Source organism: Ictalurus furcatus, chromosome 15 (genome assembly GCF_023375685.1).
Source record: "Ictalurus furcatus strain D&B chromosome 15, Billie_1.0, whole genome shotgun sequence".
NCBI classification, from domain to species: domain Eukaryota; kingdom Metazoa; phylum Chordata; class Actinopteri; order Siluriformes; family Ictaluridae; genus Ictalurus; species Ictalurus furcatus.
In genome coordinates, this window is record NC_071269.1 from 1934097 (window position 1) to 1955371 (window position 21275).

Sequence of the window (21275 nt, forward strand, 5' to 3'; positions counted from 1 at the left end):
ACCTTCATCCTCTGCGACTGTGCAAATCTAGATCTCTTGTTTTCGATGTAGTCGATCATATTATCCTGCACTTCACTTAGTCATTTAATCTGGGGCATTAAATCACCAAATCCCCACTCACAAGTTTTAAATGTTTTTGGATATCCTATGAGTCTTATGCTAATGCTAAAAATGAAACATTCATCTTTAAGAATTCATTTTTTTTAAAAGGTAAATATTTAGCAGATATATCGCTAAACTTAACCAGGATGCATTTATTGCAGATGTAATACATATAGAATTGTGTAGTTCTAATGTAGCCTCGCTAGCCACTTTAATAGGAACACCTGTACACCTGTTTTTCATGCAATTATCAAAACAGCCAATCATGTGGCAGTATCACTATACAGATACAAGTCAAGAGCTTCCATTAAGGATCACATCAAACATCGTAATGGAGAAAAATGTGATTTTGGTGATTCTGACCACGGCATAGAATGGTTCAATGGTATAATGGTCCAGAATGGTTCAAGCTGACAGAAGCCTACAGTAACTCCAATAATGACTCTTTACAACAGTGGTGAGCAAAAAAGCATCTCAGAACAATCTCGCACAACATGCCAAACCTTGAGGTGGATGGGCTACAACAGCAAAAGACCACATCAGGTCTCATTCCTGTTCTTGGCTGACAGGAGTCTTAAGCTACAGTGGGCAGCACAGGTTCACCAGAATAGTTAAAGATGCTCCAATCCTCTTTTATCTGTTTAATTACCCCCCCCCCCCCCCGCACCTGCATGATTTTATCCATTGCATTCTTGCCACATGATTGGCTGATAATTATAATTGCATGAATGAGCAGGGCTACAGACGTTCCGATTAAAGTGACCAGTGATTATATACGGTATACGGATTAGCACCTGCCTGCTGGTCAGAAAAATACTGTATCGGTTGGAACCATTTTAGACGAGTAAACAAGAAAATTAAGGATTACACAATTTTACTCTTTCAGAACCCCCCCCCACCTCAATTTGTACATTCTGTAATCATTGTATGTACTTACAAGAGCTCTAGACAAGCAGCATGCCATGAATGAGTATAAAAATATCTCTGTTAAACATAAACATATCAAACAAATCTCAGAAGTTATGAAACAGAAATGTTCTTGCTCAGTCCTCAATCCTGTCTGGTGGATTAGAGTCGGAGAAGATCTGATGGGGTGAGAGCTGGTAGATGGGTGCCTGCTGATCCTGCTCCGAGATTGACAAGGTAACATTGTGTACAAGAAGGGAACTAGACGGCTCAATGTTTATATCAGGCACAACCAAACCATCGTCCAGAGCTGGATTCCCCTCCCCTGACTGCTTCAGGTCATCCTCAGATGGTGGCCTTTCAACGTCCAGTGGAGAGTCGAAGGTGGAGCGTGCTGTCGCTGCTGTAGTGATGGAGGCGTGGCCCTCGGTGACCACAGTGACCTCAGCGCCGCCCTGCTGGATGAGGGCGTGCAGGCTGTCAAGGTCCGAGCATGCCGTGATGAACGCGTGGCTGCTTTCTGAAGATGAAGTGGAACTGATAAAGGTCTGAGTCTCTATCGGGGTTTGAGAAGAAACATTTGTCTGCAGTAGAGGGTTTTCTTCACTGCCACTGATGTGAGTTAGTAAGACGGTCTGGTGCTCGAGGCTGCCTTCTGGTGGGGTCATGTGTTGCACTGGGGTTAACAGGCTAACCTGCTGTATGATAGGGTTGAGAATTACATTCTGGCCTTCTGAACTAAGCAGAACTGTTCCAGGTTTAGAAGACGGGACGTCCACTGCTGCCTGGATGTACGTTCCTTCCTGACCTAGAGGAGGCGCTACAAAGATCTTGAGCTGCGCGTTTCCATAGGAAGGAACCGACCCGTTTGGGAGCGTCAACGAAACCTGCTCGGGCCCTTTATCTGTTGGTTTTGCAGCACTATTTTGTGTCTGTGCGAGTCTGAGCTGTTTTTCTGTGTTATTATGTTGCCTCTTATGACTTCGCAACGAATCTTCTCTCACAAACGACGCCTCGCACAGGTTGCAGCGGAACGCCCGCGCTGCTTCGAGCCTCACCCGGTACCGTGAACCTGCAGGATTGGGTGACTCATCTCCTGCTTTTCCACGTTTGGCACTTTTGCTGAGCCCCTCTAGAACTTTCTCACCATGGCACTTCCTCATGTGGACGAGCAGGTTGGCACGCTGTTTGCTGGCGAAGGGGCAGCGGTGACAGGTGAACGGGCGCTCATCCGAGTGCACACGCTCGTGTCTCTTGAGTGCCCCCTTGCTCGTGCAGGAGTATGGGCAGCAGCTGCAGCGTAGGGGACGGGCGGGTGCGTGCTGGCGGGAGTGTGCACGCAGTGCCGCCTTGGCTGTGCACTGGAAGTCACATTCTGAGCAGGCGTAGGCACCATGGCGCAGCCGGGCATGCGATTTCAGGTTGGCCTTCATGGCACAGCGGTAATCGCACAGCTCGCACGCATACGGCTTCTCACCCGAGTGCACACGTGTGTGACGCTTCAAGTCCGAGTTGATTTTGAATTTGGCACCACACTCACCGCACTGGAATGGGGCATCACCTGAAAGGTAGGATTACCAAAAGCTTCAACTCTTTAAATTTACTAATGCAATGGTTCTCATAGCAGGACGCTCACTTGCCCCAGTCCCCAACTAAACGCAGTTTAAACTTCATTCGTTGAGAACTAATGAAACAAGGGATAAAAAGCTGTTTACACATATAAAATCTAGATGTTTCGAAACCCAGGGCCAAACATGGACCGCTGCCTCAGTTTATATGTACGAAACAAAAATATTCTCACAATATGCTATTTCCCAACAGTTTCATGGCTGCATAAATGTCAACTCTGTCCAAAGCCACAGTGTGTTTATTTTTTTAAATAAAGGAAACCAAAACCCAAACGTACAACAGTGTCCGTGAAACATCGGGGTGGGGACATGGGGACAATCAACATTCTCTCAGCTGTATTTACAACACAGTTTTCAACTTAACACTGTGGCACAGTGATTAAACTGTTTATTTGTGTGTCGTTAGATTTGGTATAATTATTGTACACACACACTTTACAGCTACACAATCAAGTAAGTGAAAGCGAGGGGTTTCAATGCGTCTTTACCGGCTTAAATGAAGGCAAAGCATAAAATATATGCAACAGGACTGAATGGACTGAAACTCTGGTTGTGTATCTGTTTTTTGGGAATCGTGTCTACGAGGGCTTCAGAAATGCTGCCTGTCTTACCCGGCCTTTAAAATAATGATTGACTCTAAATGGCAAAACGCACCGGCCAATGCAGCAACTCTGCCACAGAACTGGAGCCACATAATGTCTAGAATGTATGCTGTAGCATTACCATTTTCCTTCACTGGAACGAAGGGGCTCAAACATGTCAATACATATAAATGATTAAGCATACAGAGATCGACCAGTTGATTTAACCGAGTGCTGGAAGTATGGGTTATGGGCAGAAATCCACACTGATATGTTTTTCCTGCTAAGTTTGCGTCCGTTGGGAGAGCGGCTGAGAAGGGTCCGCCATCATTATACGGTACGAGAGCGGCCTCTAGAGCTGAAATAAAAACTATCACTGACAAATTTTGTTGTGTTATTTGAAGTGTTTTTTTTTTAATTCATTTTGAACGTCTTTTGAATATATTTTTATGTTATTTGGAAATGTTACTATCTTTTTTTTTTACTTTAATATTTATTAATAGCTAATATATATATATATTTAAAAAGTACACAACATTTTCATGGTACTTTTTATTTTTGCAATAAAGTTCAGCAATATTTTACTTTGAGTGGTATGTTTTCATGCAGTATCTCTTTTTTTTTTTTTCCCCTTCAAATCGGTTATCTGCAGATACTGCACAACTTAGTCCATTATCAGCTGACCTCTACAAGCATAACCCTGTGTATCTGGTTGCTTTAGCAAAATCGGTCCCCTGACTCATTAGTTTATTGAGAGAGGAGGTGAAATAAAGTTTCCTTTGATGAATATGCCACTATTTTGCACAACCACCAAAAAAGCCGTGGAATATTCTTCTTTGTGCATGAACGTGATATCTGGATGACTGTAAGGATGCAAGGTTAGCCTACATGGTGAACTGCGCGAGCAGCGTAATTTAAATGATGTTTACATTATGTCTTGTTCCTGCTATTTATTTATTACTAGAACTAGATATTATAAGTGAAAACTACTGGTGTCTGTGCAGTTTCTGATTATTTAAGAAAATCTAACATCATCTGCATTTTTCTCTGTGTAAAAACAATATTAGTTGAGAAAATATTCCAAGAACAGGGTGTGCGCTGACCTGTGTGTGAGCGCAGGTGCACGGTGAGTTGGCTGGAGTTGCGGCTGGCGTATGGGCAGATCTGGCACTTGAAGGGCCTCTCGTCGTAGTGCACACGCAGGTGCTTTTTCAGGCTGCTGCTGTCTGTGGCGGCGTATGTGCAGTGCTTGCACTTGTGTGGCTTTTCCCCGGTGTGTGAGCGGCTGTGCAGGTTCAGCTTGTCCCGCCGGCTGAAGCGTTTGTGGCACAGTTCACACTCAAACGGCCTGTCGCCTGGACAATTATTACTCGGCTTGTCAAACTCATTATTAATATAAAGAATGACGAGATGATAAAGGATTTCGTTTCTTACCGGTATGAGTTAGCATGTGCCTTTCCATGTCCTTCTGGCCATACTGGGTTTTGAATGTACAACCTAAGAAAGAGAGTTACGCGAGAAGATGAATGAGATCTCGTCTTTTGTAACCGTTAGCTAACAGTAACTGCACTGCGGACTTTACACTCACCCGAGAAGCTGCAAATGCGTCGCTTTTGGGTGAGTGCAGGTTTCAGCTTTTTGGAGGCTGGTTTCTGGGTTTTTACCGTCTTCTTCACGGCCTTTGACACACAGGTCTGCAATGCCTCCTCCAAAGGAAACTCTTGCACAGCTTCTATGTAATACATGAATAAAAAATAGAGCGAGAGACTTCGAAACGTTCAATCTAATTAATATAATGAGCGTGTAACGTAGTTTGCCTTCACAGTATTAATAGGATTATTTATTTGTAGTGGACTGAACCATATAAAACGTGCTATTTATGATGTATTTTGATGTGCTGAATTCAAATATGACAATCAGAGCAACTGTTTCCAAGATAGTTAAGATTTGAAGTCTATGTATATAGTACCGATCACCTGTCGAGTTTATATAGCACTTTAAAAATCAGCAAAATGATTATATAAATTAAATTTATTATGAAAAAAAAAGGGCAGAAAAACTACTAGGTACATAGTTTAGTCCGATGCAGTGTCCGAATCCCTGACAAGGTCATTCAGTTCACCTTGTGTTATGAGGTGTGGTTTAGAGGAGGAGGAGGAGGAGGATGGGAGAAAAAGTGGGTGCTGTGACATTGATGGTTCAGGAGCAGAAGTTTCATCCTCTTCCTCGTCTGACTCCAGTGAGAATGATTCTGGTGCATCAGGAACCGGCAGTCCTTCTCCGTTGGGTACTGGCTGTATATCCGATGGAACGTTTGGATAATGTACACTCCACTTTTTCTTCTTTGACACACCTTTCCCAACTGGAAGCACTATGCAGAAGTAACAACTGCTGGTATGATCTGTTGGCTCTCTCTAAATCATTGGCACTGGAAAAAGGCATAGATTTCCTTTTCCTCTTCAACCACTGATGAAGATTTGTTGCACAAGTGGTGCAGCATGTGTATGGAGCCAACCTGTTATCCCGATCTCCAATTTTGCCGCCAAAATAAACTTGATAGGCTTTCTTAACCATAGTGGTTATACTTCGCTTTTGTACAAAATCAAACACCGACAAATAAGAGAGCATGACATTGATTTCTAGAGCTGATACAGGGCAATTTGTTCAGCAGACTGATGTAAGCGCCGTTATGACTGCACCATCCATGATTGTTAGGAACAAAACGATGCAACTCATATCATGTATGATGCAATACCAGCTACAGATTGCATCATTCATTGTTTTGCCTAAAAAGCAAGTACCCAGTCATAGATTTATACACAGATCAAGTCAAAGACGCATTTTAGTAATTTCTGGTTTAAATTGAGATCCCTTCCCTTTATAACTCGCTTATCCTTCGCCATTCTCTAGTCAAAGGTCGTATATACTGACCCGACAGCATATCTTAAAAACTTGGGCCAATCAACAATTTTAAGCATCATTTTCATTCTCAGTGACCCTGAATTAGTAGACTTTGACCACATTTATTTCAGAAGCATTTTGGCTGTACACCAGTATTACTTGTGCATTGATATAAATCTGTGATTTGTGCGAGGAGTAGGGCTGCACAATTAATCGAATATCGATCGCGATTACGATTTTGACTGCCCGCGATTAAATGAACATGATCGACTGCGATGTTGACATTTAAAGTTCATCCTCCGCTCAGAGGAAACGCCACTACAGATCAAATCAAGCGCTTCCTAAACTTACAGCCGATCACCATAGAGCGGCGCAGGGATGACATCATTTTTTTTGTGCCAAAACCTGGAAACCACTTCATTTAAACTCACGGTTGCCAGATTTCACTAGAAAAGCCAACTACAGTTTCCATGTTTTGATTTAATCCCCCAAAAAGTAACATTATCAGCAGACATGGACACTGTACTCCTGATTAAAGTTTAAACAAAAAAAGATTGGTATGTGGATCGGTATCGGCTGTAAAAATCCTGATCGGTGCGTCCCTAATGAACACCATTAAACTAAAGCGCTTTGCATCTGACGGGTAAATGAACTCACCCGAGCACATCCTATATGAGATTATTCAGATATATACACAATATACACAGAGCGGTTCGAGAACTGACTCCAGTCCAGAACCATGACAGTGGAAAATGTCTAATAGTGTAGCTTTAAATATATTTAAGAGGAGCAGACTTCAAACACTGAACATTGATGTTTATTGTATTTGTTTACAAGGTGGAACAGGTTAACGGTGTTTTTTTTTTTTTGCATACAGTCTGTAAAATGAACTGAAAATATTAGACTTAGTTTTTCAGAAGGTAAATTAATGTGTCATGGCTCATACCATGTTCCTAAATCCTGTCATAATTGACCAGCTCAAGTTTTCTCATGCCTACTTGTGTGTTATATTGTGGCATGAGAAAACTTAATAAATGTGAAATTGCAATATAAATATGTTGTCACTAAAAGCAATGAATAATCGTGATAAATAATCGAGATCTCAATATTGATCAAAAAAAATAATCGGGATTATCATTTCGATAATCGTGCAGCGCTAGCGAGGAGAGGAAAATCTCCCTGGGACGGCACGAGGAACAAACCTAGAAGGAAACCAGACACGAACGGGAACTCATTTTCTTCTGGGTGACATCGGATAGCGGGATCATAAATCTTTCCTCTTCTACAACTGAAGTTGAAACAGTACTAAGTGTGTTTAGTGTGAGCACACTGTGAAGAAGAGTCCTGCCCAGTGACAGTGCTTACGATTACAGCAGTAGCTCTTACGTATCCAGCTGAGATTATCCAGATTATCCACTGAAACAAAGGTGAAAAAACCTCTCCGTAAACTGTATTTTTTTTTTTTTGGAAGTGCAAATCTTTAGTGTAACGTTACTGCCTCACAGCTCCAGCGTCCTCAATTCGATCCTCAGCTCAGGTTACTGTCGGCATGCAGCTTCTGTCCATGCGGGTTTAATCCGGGTTCGCCGGGTTTTCTTTCACTCCTCAAAATCATACAGGCTACTCTAAATTAGCCATACGTACGAATAAGCGTGTCAATGTACAGTCCACTCCGAAACTATTGGAACGGCAAGGCCAATTCGTTTGTTTCTTGCTGTCGACGGATATGAGACGAGTTTAGAATTTCAGCTTTTATTTCCTGGCGTTTATATTTAAACGACATACAACATAGCACGTTTTGTATCAGACCACCCCATTCGTAGGTGAGCAAAAGTATAGGAACAGTTCTTCAAGTCTTGATGTAAATGAAAGTAAATAACACGTAATATTTGGTTGCATATCCCTTGCGCGCAATAACTGGACGAACTGCAAATAACCGGACTCCCGTTCGAGGCACCCCTTGTGCGCCGTGTTCCAGGACAGGCCGCAGATCCACCGGAATAAAGTGGTTACTGAAGATGACTGAATTAAAATCTTTGTGCATTTATGTGGGCGTTGTGAAAGATGAGGCATAAATTAAGAAAGCGCGCGTGTGCACACACACACACACACACACACACACACACACACACACACACCTGAGTGTGTATTTATCATACCCGGACCTACCAGCAGCTCCAGTACTTGTGACTGAGATGTCTGTGGTATGAAGCTGACAGCCACTCTGCTTGTGTGCAAGAAACACCTCATAGTTGTTGTACTGCTGCTTGCAGAAGCCACAGATATGGATGTCAGGACTCACCTCCATCAGCAAATGATTCATCTCTAAGGGGAAAAAAGAAAAAAAAAGAAAGAGCCGTTATTTTAACAACAACAACAACAACAACAACTCTAAAAAGTCATGAACAGATGCATCAGATTTAAAAATGATTGTAAACGCGTATCACACTGCATCCACCTTCACATAAATGATGCACTTAACCACGTGATCAAATATTTACACTCACACTCACACTGAATACCCCAGCTGTGTCTCTAGAACAGTTTCATTATCAAAAAAGGAAGGTTACCGTCTCTGCTGAAGGATGCCATCTTCACTTCTACACCAGAAACATGGATAAATATGAATATAACTAAATATTTTTCACATTTTAACTCTCCTGGCCATTCCTAAGTATCGCGTGTTTACATAACTTAGCGCCGGGACACCTATATATGTGCGACAATTTTACGACACCGTGACGACCTCTTAGCGGCAAATGTCGGGCAAATTCCAAACAGCTAACTGCTCTCTCTATAAGCGCACTACGCAGGGGATGAAACAATGAAATACACCAAACAAAGCGCACTATGTATTCAACAAGAAGGTATTTGAAATACAGCCGTCTTTTGTTCTCTTGCTCACACAAGCGAGCCAGGCGCACTGGTGCCCCCTTGTGTTCCGGAGGACTTTATTATTTACTGTAACCAACAGAGGCACATGTGCATTCATGGGGCTGTTTTGATGTTTATGTTGAAAGGGTTTAAATAGTTTTTGACTTCTTTGAATATCTTTTCTATATGTGTGGATTTGTAATTGTAATGTTTAAAGATTTAATAATACACTTTCAACAGAAGTACTCTTTGTACCCAAAGTAGCTCAATCCAAAAAAAAAATAAAATAAATAAAAATAAATAAATATATATATAATAATAAAAAAACAATACAAAAGCACTCCAGAAAAAAAAAAAAAAAAACATATGCAAGATGCAAGTTAAACGTTTGTGCAGCTTTGATCTGAAATTATGGCTCTGTGCCATAATTAGGCCTATATATTAACTTCCTAGAAGGGATTAATGAGTTGTTATATGAATTCTCGAATCTGATTGGTCAGAATGTGTTGATTAATTTTCTAGAATAACAGCTCTGACAATAATGTCAGTTGTAATATGTTAGAGTTTCTACAGTAAAGCAATACTATAATTCACAAGCAGGTGTATGGTGAACTATCCACATAAGCCCAATAAAAAAATATAACCAGATTAATAAACCTGTAAGGAAAAGGAAAGGAAAACAAGGAGCATATATAATTGTTTGATCGGGTGAAGAATTCTATAAGGAGACATTTGTTTTAAAATAAATAAATAAATAAATAAATAAAAAATCAATGTAAAGAGTATCCAGTGTCAGCACTTTGTAATGGTGATGGTCAGAGTTGAGGCTGTACTTTTAGGTTTCTGCCATGGGAAAATCTTCAGAATAGAGAGAGGATGTTGTGTTTTGCCGGTTCTCAGTACGTTCTTAAGAACTTCCAGAGAACTGAGCGACCTGCTGTGTGTAGCTCTAATAATATAAGCGATAACAGGAACTAACTTGTTTTGTGGACGTTCCATGACATTAAATGTAACCACTGTATAAATGGATTTAAAAAAGTATGATGTTAGAATTTAATTAATGACAAATTGTAATAGTTGGGAAGTTGCAGTTGTATAAGAGTAATAAAACATTGCTTGCTGTTATTGTACATTATATAATAATAATAATAATAATAATAATAATAATAATTCATACATCTCATGTACAGCTTATTCTACACAGGGTCGTGGGAAACCTGGAGCCTGTCCTAGGGCAGTGGTTTTCAAAGTGGGGACCACAGTCCCGTTAGGGGCCGCCAGGGGGCGCCCGGGGGACCTCAACAATTTAGTGTGAAAAATAAATTCTCACTCTCAGACAACCACACACACACACAATCAATTCCTAATGTAATGTAATGTAAAGATGTAAGATGTAATTATATATATATATATATATATATATATATATATATATATATATATATATATAAAAAAGATGGATATATTCAGAAGTCTGTATTTTTAATGTGTTTTAAAGACATCTTGCAAAAGGGGGGCCTCGGTCAAATGTTCATGCCATTTCGGGGGCCTTGCCCTGGAAAAGTTTGGGAACCCCTGTCCAAGGGAACTCGGTGCACAAGGCGGGGGACACACTGGACAGGGTGCCAACCCATCGCAGGTCACAATCACACACACACACTCACACACTATGGGAAATTAGAAATGCCAGTCAGCCTACAATGCATGCCTTTGGACTGGCGGAGGAAACTGGAGTAACTGGAGGAAACCCCAGAAGCACAGGGAGAACATGCACACTCCACGCACACAGGGGCGGAGGCAAGAATCGGACCCCAAACCCCAGAGGTGTGAGGTGAACACGCTAACCACTAAGCCACTGTGCCCCCCATTAATAATAATAATAATAATAATAATAATAATAATAATAATAATAATAATAATGTATTCATACACCACATTTCATACATTTAATTCAGACTGCTTGACAGTTTGTCCAATATGTTAACACATTTGAAGAAAAAAAAAAAAACCCCAAAAAACTTACAGTACTTAACAAAAATACTAAACAAGGAACAAAATAAGCTGTCTCTTTGATGAAGAAGTACAATAAGCAGTCCTGTCACTTAGTTTTAGCCCAGGCGAATTTGCCAGCTGTGCCACGGCTGCTTAATGGACCTGGGCTGTCACACAGGCTGTATTCCTATACACACTCAGGCTTTCCTGAAAAGGCTTCGGATCCACCAGCAGGATCACAGGATAAAGGAGTTATTGAAGGTATTGAATGAATAATAATAATAAAAAAAGGTTACAAATGAAAGTAAAACAGTTAAAAATGATAACTGACATAACTGTATTGTGTTAAAATAATAACAGAGTGTTTTTAACTGGGTCCATTGAAAAGGAAATGATAACTAAAATAACTATGTGGTATGTGGTAAAAATAATTATAGAACTATACAGTGCTGTTTGAAAGTTTGTGAACCCTTTAGAATTTTCTATATTTCTGCATAAATATGACCTAAAACAGTATGACCTACTGAGGAACGGGCTAAAATTCCTCCAAGCTGATGTGCAGGATGGATCAACAGTTTCCAGAAGCAGTTATTGCTGCACAAGGGGGGTCACGCCAGACACTGTAAGCAAAGGTTCACATACTTTTGCCACTCACAGATATGTACTGTTGGATCATTTTCCCCAATAAATAAATGACCAATGATAATATTTTTGTCTTGTTTGTTTAATTGGGTTCCCTTGATCTACTTTTAGGACTTGTGGGTGAAAATCTGATGTTTTAGGTCACATTTATTCAGAAATAGAGACAATTCTAAAGGGTTCACAACCTTTCAAGCAGCACTATATATATAATTAAATGGAAATCAAATATTGAGTCAGATGTACATTAAATGTACATGAAGCAAATTTGATCATGAAAACATTCGTGTATTGCTGATAAATATCACCGAGCCAACCTGTAAGTGCAGACAGACTCGAATGAAAAATTAAAAAAAAAAACAACAACAGAGATGATGTAATGCTGAGCAGCCAGGAGAGGGCGCCATTGCTACACTGTACACTCTGGAAAACCTTCTCCGCTCTTAAACAGTAAGGAGATCTTTTGAGTTGATCTCAGACTGAGGATCTGAGGTCCACGTATTGCCATAGTGTGCAACATTTCTTGCATCGATATTCTTCAATTATTAACAGGCGAGAAAACCATCAGGTCGGTGAGGAAACGACTTTTTTTTTTTTTTCTAGCTGCAAAAATGTAAGTAAGAACAAGAACTAACCAGTTTTACAGCATTAAGTGTAACAATAAACGGATAAAAAAGCACGATGTGTTGTTCATTGATAAAAGACGAATCATAAAAGGAACAAATTGTTGTTTTTTTTTCCTTGCCGTGATATGACCTGACATGAGTTACTGTAGTGAAATATCCGCACGTGACATCTTTCTGCTTTTCTGATGCACAAATAGACAGCCGGTTATTGGAGAGCCGCTGCCTTCTGGACCACAAAGTAAAGTAAAGACACAGGAGCATCCGAAATCTCCAGTCCCTACCAAGACCTGCTTTTATTTAACCAGTGAATCAAACGTAGATGTGAAATGGATATTGGTGCTTTTGTGTGTCTTCCCCTAAAATATAGCCATATTCAAGGTCAGTCATTTCAAATATTATTATCTGTCTCAGCTGCCCAAAGTTTATACGAACAGTGCGTTCATTAACAAACAGCAAACACGACACGACGGAAATGTCCAGATTTGCGTCTTTGTCTTTGTCTTTTATTTTTATTTTATTGCTGTCCTGTTGTTCTTTCTCATCGCGTCGATTGTTGTTGTGATGTAACGATTCTCTTGATATCTTGACCCACAGCCATGATGATATGTGTACCAGATCATCCCCACTGCACTCAGGAAAAGACAAAAGTTCTGTCTAATATCAGACAAATCAAAGTAACATACAAATGGGTGACAAATGAAAGAAAAAAAAACAACAACAACACAATGTGTATAAGTATGACCAGAACATCCGGAGTACACGTTGGCGTAGATTCTCTAGAAACTGTCCTGGAGCTATAAACGCCGTTCTTCCAAAATATCTTCCCTCAGAACGATGTTTTGATGATGGTGGTGGAGATCTTTCAGAATCGTTCAGTGGTTAAATATTTCAGAGGAAGTCATTCGGAGAATGTAATGATAATATTTGACCTACACAAACACGGTGGAACATCTGAAATGATGTCTATCGGACGTGATTAGAACATTCACAGTGCACTTGGGCGAGAGGTGGGTGCTCGAGCTGGATTGCAGTACAAGAGCACCATTTATTGTTCGAGAAAATCAGACATTTTTAAGCAGCACGCTTTGCCTAGGCACAAGAGAACATGTAAATGAATGAATAAATAAGTGGATAAATAACAGCAGAAGCAGATAAGCTGACAGTAAGCAATGGCCTCTGCTGGGAGGATTTTATTTTCTGAAAATACTGTCAGTACATCATTTTATACTTCAGTAAGTGGCTTTTAAATGGAAGGTAATTAAATCGGAATATATTACTGAGTTGTGTATAATGATCTAGAGTGCATTTCTGATTATCTGCATTAGTACTCTTGTACAAAGGTAATCAGTAATGGATAAAAACGTACGTTTAAAAAAAAAAAGAGAGAAAAAACAACAACTTGTTGGCTGATTCTCTCCGTTCTCCCCGATGAATGATATAAGATGCAAAGCATATATTAATAAGATACAATAAAAAACGGTGTAATGTTTATTATTTGCTCTTAGCCTGATCACTGACATATTGCTCTTACTGTGTACATTACCAGCCATGTAGCAGATGGGAAAGCAGATTTAATCAAAGGATTGTCAAACAGATATTTCAAAAGCGCAGTAAAGCTCCCCGCAGGACTGCTTTTAAGCATCTATTAAAGTTCTTGTCGTTTTAACTTTCCATAATTTCTCAACATCCCATAAACAGATGTTATTCAATGTTAACATTATTAGTCAAACAGGCCTGTTTGCCCGGTGTTTATGGAAAAAGAGTGCTACGACGGAGCCTGTTTGAACTCGCTGTCCCACATCACAAATACAACAAGAGATTAAAAAAAAAAAAAAAAAAAAAAGAGTTCACTATCTGTAATGCATAAGATAAATGAAGCACTTGAGAATCAGGATGAAGAAAAAGAAGGAGGAAAAGTAGAGACCCGTAGAAATAACGTCGGCCATTTCCGAATTCCAGCCCTGCGTCTGAATGCTAACGACATGCAGATCGAGTCTTTTTCAATTTGTACTAGACAGACGCGGTCTTACAAAAGCATGCCATCAAAGGTTTGGGTTTAACAAGCAGGGGAGATTTAAGATTTGCAATTGTACTTGGCAGGCTGATATGTTTATGACGAATGGAGACACGGGAAAAAGGATGTTCTGACGTTGTTTTAATGTTTGCTTGGAGCTGCGTGACAAATTATACACACGTGTAGCATATGAATTCCTGCAGTCAGCAGCTGCCATCATTGCATCAGATAAAACAGGCAATGTCTGGGAAACATCAGATGCCTCTGACCCTGTCTACATGATTGCACAAAGATACAAAACACACACACACACACACACATTCTACTGCTTTCTCGCACACACTCACGCACACACATGTGCACAAAAATACACTTGGCAGATTTGGGTTGATTGTCCAGACCAAGTGATGCACATGATATGATCTCTAGCGTTGGAACTGGAAGCACACTGAACACAAAGTAATTGCTTGCGACAACACGCAGGACTGCAAACTGTGTTGAAAAAGACTAAATACGACGTTAAAAATCCACTGGGTGATTCATTATCAACAGCCGAGGTGTCAGACTTCAGTCCTGGAGGCCCACATCACTCCAGCGCTCAGCATTCTAGCTCATTTAACACACCTGATTCAACACATCACGTAATCTCTGAGAGCTTCATGTGCCGAACTCGGTGTGTGACAAGAGGGAACAAACAGATCTCTAGAGCCGTGGATCTCCAGGTCAGGAGTTTGTCACTGCTCATCTACAGGATGTGAAGGATCACGGCTGTGACACAATCAGGATCTGAGGAGAACCTGAAACTTTACTTATACGCCAATTTAATATTGAGGTACAACCCTTGAAAGGCCAGAATCAGCAGTGGCGTCTTCTCCATATGCAGCTTCTCCAGAGCCTCGCATTTACATTTACATTTACGGCGTTTAGCAGACGGACTATCAAGAGCAAATTACAGAAGTAAAAAAAAACACACCCTGATACTGGTTCACTAGGCCACCGACTAAGAATACCATCAGTCTATAAACTCTGTTGGGGATGTAATATAGTAAGAAAGGCAGACAGGCAACACCATTTTTTTTTTTAATTAAAGTGTTAATTTAAGTACTTCAGTAGGGTTTCAGACTTTGTTTGAAGACTGCCAGTGACTCAGCTGTTCAGCAATCTAGGGGAAGTTCATTCCACCACCAAGGCACCAGAACAGAGAAGAGTCTTGACGCAGACCTTCATAGAGTCCTCATTCACAACTCGTGTCTTTTGTTTGCTCTGGCAAAACACATAACGCTAATGTTACAGTCACAGGCCTGAGTGGCTATTGGTGCTGTTCTACTATAGTGAACTTCAAACCTTCATGCAGCGTTTTGGACTGAAATTGCAGCACGGCGACAACAGCGGACAATAGCGAGTAATGTTAGCATCGAGCTAACCAGCAGACAGTAGCAAGTCATGCTAGCAACAAGCTAACCGGTTAATGTTGATGATTACCTTCTCAAAACAGAGATTAGTACGGTCAGTATTATAGATTTCAACAAGTACTGTGTCTGTATATGACCTGAATTAAAGCCGATACTGATAGAAACTAATTTAAAAGTAGAGAAGGGACACGAGTTATGAGTCGAAAGTTCAGCTTGAGGGGTTGTTTTCTGTGCTTTTCACTGGTTTTCGGCAGAGAATTACACGTTTCAACTTCACCTCGAATGCGGCATAATCATGGGCAGGAATCATGGTGGTCCTGCTGGAGGGACGAGGAAATGACAGGTCATTAACTCTTTTTACCAGAGGTCAAAAAATGTCATTTCGCCTGTTTTCTGGCTGTGTTCAGTATTGAATGTATGAAATTATGTAGTGGTTAATGGCTCATATGAAAGTAGACACTCAGGGCTTTAAAACTTTGCAGTTGTTCATAAGTATATTTTTTTTCCATAGCGTATGAGGTTTAAATTTTAGAATTTTATCGTGGCAGTTGTATACAGTGTTTTACGATAAAAAAAAAAAAAGCTTTACTTGCGTTATCCATTCGATCTCTGTACCGGTGTTATTGTGGAGACGTGTGAATTGTTTACCCAGCAGGACGCTCACACCCCTCCTCTCTCCCATCGCCCTGCTCATCAGCAGCTAAACACACAGTCACGATACTCTACACACAGAAACCCAACAGGGCCCTGACTCGTCTTATAACAGACGTGCAGTGATAAAATCATTACTTTGTTTATACTGATTGAACATGTCTGATAAGTTGATTTCAATGTACTTTGAGAAAGGATTCGATGTCAGGATTGCTAGATTGGTCTAGTTAAGAAAAAAATAAAATAAAACTACTCTGTGACCTACAAGACCTTGTGCTATATTTCTGCAAACAAAGGCAAAGTGTAAATGCAGACAATGTGTCTATGATGTACAGAACCGTTTCTATTGTAAGATAGAAGATATACTGTAATGATTGGGAGAGAGAAAGGTGGATTATGGAGTGGATAATGTCTGTATGTCAGAAATACATGTGAAATACTTGTTTCCCATGCAAATGCTGAACACCACCACTACCAAGCTGCTATTGTTGGGCTCTTGAGCAAGGCCCTTAACCTTCTCTGCTCCAGAGGCACCGTATCATGGCTGACCCTGCACTCTGACCTAAACTTCCTAAGAAGCTTATATAGGATATGTGAAGAAAATAATTTTACCATACTGCAATGCACACTGTATATGTGACAAATAAAGGCTTTAGTTCTTCTTTCTTTCTTTCTTTCTTTCTTTAAAAACGAAGTAAAATGTTTCCTTTTTCCAATTCCCAAATTGTTTGGGCTAGTTTCATTTCTTTTGTGTGGTTTCTGAGATGTAGTTGGGCTGGAAATTTTGCTGAAACCTGGCAACCCTGGATATTGATATTACCTTGAAGAGAGTTGAACAAAGGATTGTCTAAATCCAGTCAAATCTGTATGCTGGATGGCGGTACTGAATGTTGTCAACTTCCTGTTACAGGGTTATGATAAAAAATAAATAAAAAATAAATCACTAATTGTAGCCTATAGCATTAGTCGAGTGTGATAGCCTCTCGACTTCATCGAGTTGACAAGTTATATATATATATTTTGAAATTATTGACGTATGATTGTTTATTCATTCCCCGCTGTGACGTAAGTCAGGGATCATCAACTGGCAAACCGTGGTCCAGATGAGGACCCAGAAAATGATTTCAGTGGATCGAACCGAGCTCTACTGTAGCAGGTCAACGTATGAAAAAACGAACCATTCCGAACCGACCGTAGTGAACCAGCGCAGCTGCTCGAGCAGAATTTATGTCAATTATTTACCTGTAGGAAAGAGATTTCACAGACTTCCAGAGATGTAAAAAAAAAAAAAAAAAAAAAAAAAGATTTGATTATTTGATATTTGATTTTATTTAGTCTCTCTGGTCTGATTAGTGAAGTGATGACATGGTTTAATGACGAAAACAGAATGTTTATAGACGATTGGACAGAGAAGTATGTGTTTATTCTCCCTGCTTCAAGTCCAAAACACATCTGTTCAGAGCCCAGTGCGAATCAAAACATAACTTCAAATTGCAGAGTCTTATTTATAGCCACTTCTAGCCATAAATTACTCATTAACGGGTAAAGACTAAAAGGTGACTGTTGTCACCATTCACTCGTGTTAGCTGCTTATCCAGACATTTGGAAGCAAGACGTTTGATGTAACTGTTGCTTCACAAATTGTTTGTTGGTGTAAGTAACAGGTACTTGTTTCAGGAACATCCCGGGTATCACTTTACAATAACCGTACATGAATATTCATGCACTAATACCTGATTAGTACTAACTTAAATATGAACTAATGATGAGTTAAGGCGTGTACTAATCACAAACTAATGAAGAGCTAACCTTAACTATGACATGACTCTTATGAATTCATGTGTGAATAACGACCACATGTTAGTACATGTTTGATAGTGAATGTATTAATTAATACATAGAGGTAAACTAGAGCTCGTACTAGTACTACAGTTGGATTGGAAGAGAAATGGGTGAAGAATGATGCAAAACTGGATGAGATGAAATTATCGGTGCTTATTATTATTATTATTATTATTATTAGTGCGTCTTTCTACGTTCGATAAGGAGGATCGATGTAAATTATGAAAGTAATCCGGCACCATCCACTGATGTTTGTGTACGCAGCTGCACGTGGCAAATGATATAAACAATTTGAAATGATGCACATTTAATTCCTATTCTTTCTTATAGAGCTTGTTTGATTTAGTTCAGCCCCTACGTGTTAAATAATACATTAACTAACAAACGTGTGCTAACGTGCACTTATTGTGGTCGTTATTCACGCATGAAATCATAAGGCTCCGGTCGTAGTTAAGGTTAGCTCTGTATTAGTTTGTGATTAGCTTACGCATATTTAAGTAAGCATTAATTCAGGTGTTAGTGCATGATTATTCATGTGCTGTTCTTGTCAAGTGTTACTGTGAAAGGTAACGATAAACAGTTAAAAAGTATGACGCGTCATTACTTAATAAATAAAGAATTGCAATGGTTGGAAATTTGCTGAGGTATAAGAAGAATAAAACACTTCGGGATGTGCTGTTCTAGTAAAATAATAAAGAATAAGAATGACATCATAAAATAGGAATGCAAAGATTGGGACCGATTTCTTTCCGCACCCTCTGGTGGGAAAAAAAAAAAAAAACCCACAAGATCAAGAGAACATAATTGCAAGTAGGGATGATTACTCTGGGCCTCTTCTGTGCTTGATATCATTTTGGGAACTGTAAATCACCAGTAAACACCCCATTTTGCATTAAATGGTGGAATAATCGCAATAATCAATCACGATAAATAAGTTTTCAGTTTCATAACATCTTAATAATACATTTCTAGAACAATGCAGCGATGTAAGTAGCAAGTAGCTCTGGGATCATCCGATGCGGACCCGACAGAAGGCTAGATATCCAGATATTTAAACAGACACGCTAGCACCGAGGTTGCATGGCTGAAAATAAAACCGAGACGCATTGTGATTACAAGTACACACGTGTTTGACTTTCCCCAGTGAAATGTAATTTGAAGTACAGACAAAAACAAAAGCTTTTCAGATAATCACCACCTGTCTCGGCACAGCTCCACTTAGGGTGAGGTTTACTCAGTCAGGATTACCACTCAAAAATAATCGAGTTAGCTGTGGTGTTTCTCGGCACGAGTGAATGAAATATGCTGATAAAATGTATGTTTGCTATGATGAAATTGTCCTTCTCACTCTCGCACACTACCCTCTATCCTACACGCACACACACACACACACAATTGGGCCCCTCCCCCTAAAGTGTGTTTTTTCAAATCTGCAGATATCCATTGTGGACATACTCTTTACGACTTCCATTCATAAAATATTTAAAAACATACCCATATTTAAACTTGTATGTCATGACATTTGAATATGCATTTTAGCAGTTTCATAATATCACTTATGTTAAAAAAAAAAAAAAAAAAATCAAGTACATGGGTTGTCCATGTGTAGGATAACCATGTAAAAAAAAAAAAAAAAGATAAAACATTACACCTGAAATAAAATGTAAAAAAAAAAATCTAATTTGCTTATAAAAATGTCAAAATTCAGGTCTAACATGATATGTAATCCATTCATCCATTTTCTGAACCTCTTATTCCACACAGGCTTGCAGGGAGCCTGGAGCCTATCCCAGGGAACTTGGGGCCAACCCATCACAGGGCTATGATGCACACACACACACACACACACACACACACACACACACACACGCATACACACACACATTCACGTATTCACTCCAAGGGCAATTTGGAAGTGCCAGTCAGCCTACATGGCATGTTTTAGGTCAGGGGAAGGAAACTGGAGTACCCGGAGGAAACCCCCGAAGCACCAGGAGAACCTGGACGCAGGGCGGAGGCAGGATTTGAACCCCCAACCCCGGGGGTGTGAGGAAAATGTACTGTATATAGCAATAGTACATGGTCTAGGGCTGTTGGATGATACAGTTGATTTCTGAAGTTTAAAATTTTTATTTCTTTCTTTATTTATTTTTTTCAGATAGCCTTTAAGAATACCTTTGACGAAAGAAAAACACATTGAAATCATCCTCATGGCTGGATCGGGAAACTGTCGCAAGGTTGCGATGGACTTTATCAGGAAACATGCCGAGCACATCACACACGACACTGCTGCCAGACTTATTAACAAACTCACAAAGACTGGAAGTGTTGCAGACCAACTGAGAATTGGACTTCCACAAACATCCACTGACGAAGGCACGACCGACATGGCGCTGGCAAACAGAGTGCCCTGTGTATGGAGACTTTTGGGGCACCCTGTAGTTTGTTAAAAGCTAATGCATTTACTAGAGTCACACATTTAAAATTTAATTTGTAATTTCACGTAGAAAGATTGTTAAAGATATACCTAAGACATGCTTCACTGAGAATGACAAACAGTCTACGTAGAGAGCAAGAGAAATCAGGATAATTACTTATGTCAAATTACAGTGATTTACATTTTACAAAAAAAAACAAAACAAAACAGCCTTACAGTAGGCACTATACATGAAAGGGTTAAAATGAGCAAAAGAGAACAAACAGTCTGTTTAGTTAGGTATTTCCGATCATCATGGTCAGAATCCACAGGTAATACAGGCAGATATAAACAAACAACAACAACAATAACAACAAAACAAAACAAAATACAAAGAACTAGCACTAGGAAACAGCAAGAAACAAGGACTGGTTATCCAAAATACATTTAAAAATACACACACAGAACATAGTTAATGATTAGGGGGTGCGGTTAGGGGGAAAAAAAGGAAAACATGAAATAGGTGGGTTCTGTGACAACAAATACTGCTTCCCTCATTTATCCAACTTTAGAATTTATTCCGAAGTCTAGGACCTAAAGTCTCATAAATCACTTGTTAGTCATGTTATTGCAGCATGTTAGCGGCACTGTAATGAGAGAATAATGTCACAAGGCTGATTGGCTCTGACAG

At 39.8% G+C, this 21275-nt stretch overlaps 1 protein-coding gene across 1 annotated transcript; it reads right to left on the minus strand.

Annotated features, from left to right (window-relative positions):
* Positions 1–768: 768 nt before the first annotated feature.
* On the minus strand, positions 769–9979 carry zfp64 (zinc finger protein 64 homolog (mouse)). The gene is made up of 6 exons (XM_053642966.1): positions 8689–9979; positions 8288–8443; positions 4806–4949; positions 4652–4714; positions 4321–4572; positions 769–2569 (listed from the first exon to the last, which is right to left on the minus strand). The coding sequence occupies exons 1-6, from the start codon at positions 8708–8710 to the stop codon at positions 1146–1148; spliced, it is 2061 nt and encodes a 686-aa protein (XP_053498941.1). The 5' UTR covers positions 8711–9979; the 3' UTR covers positions 769–1145.
* Positions 9980–21275: the final 11296 nt, after the last annotated feature.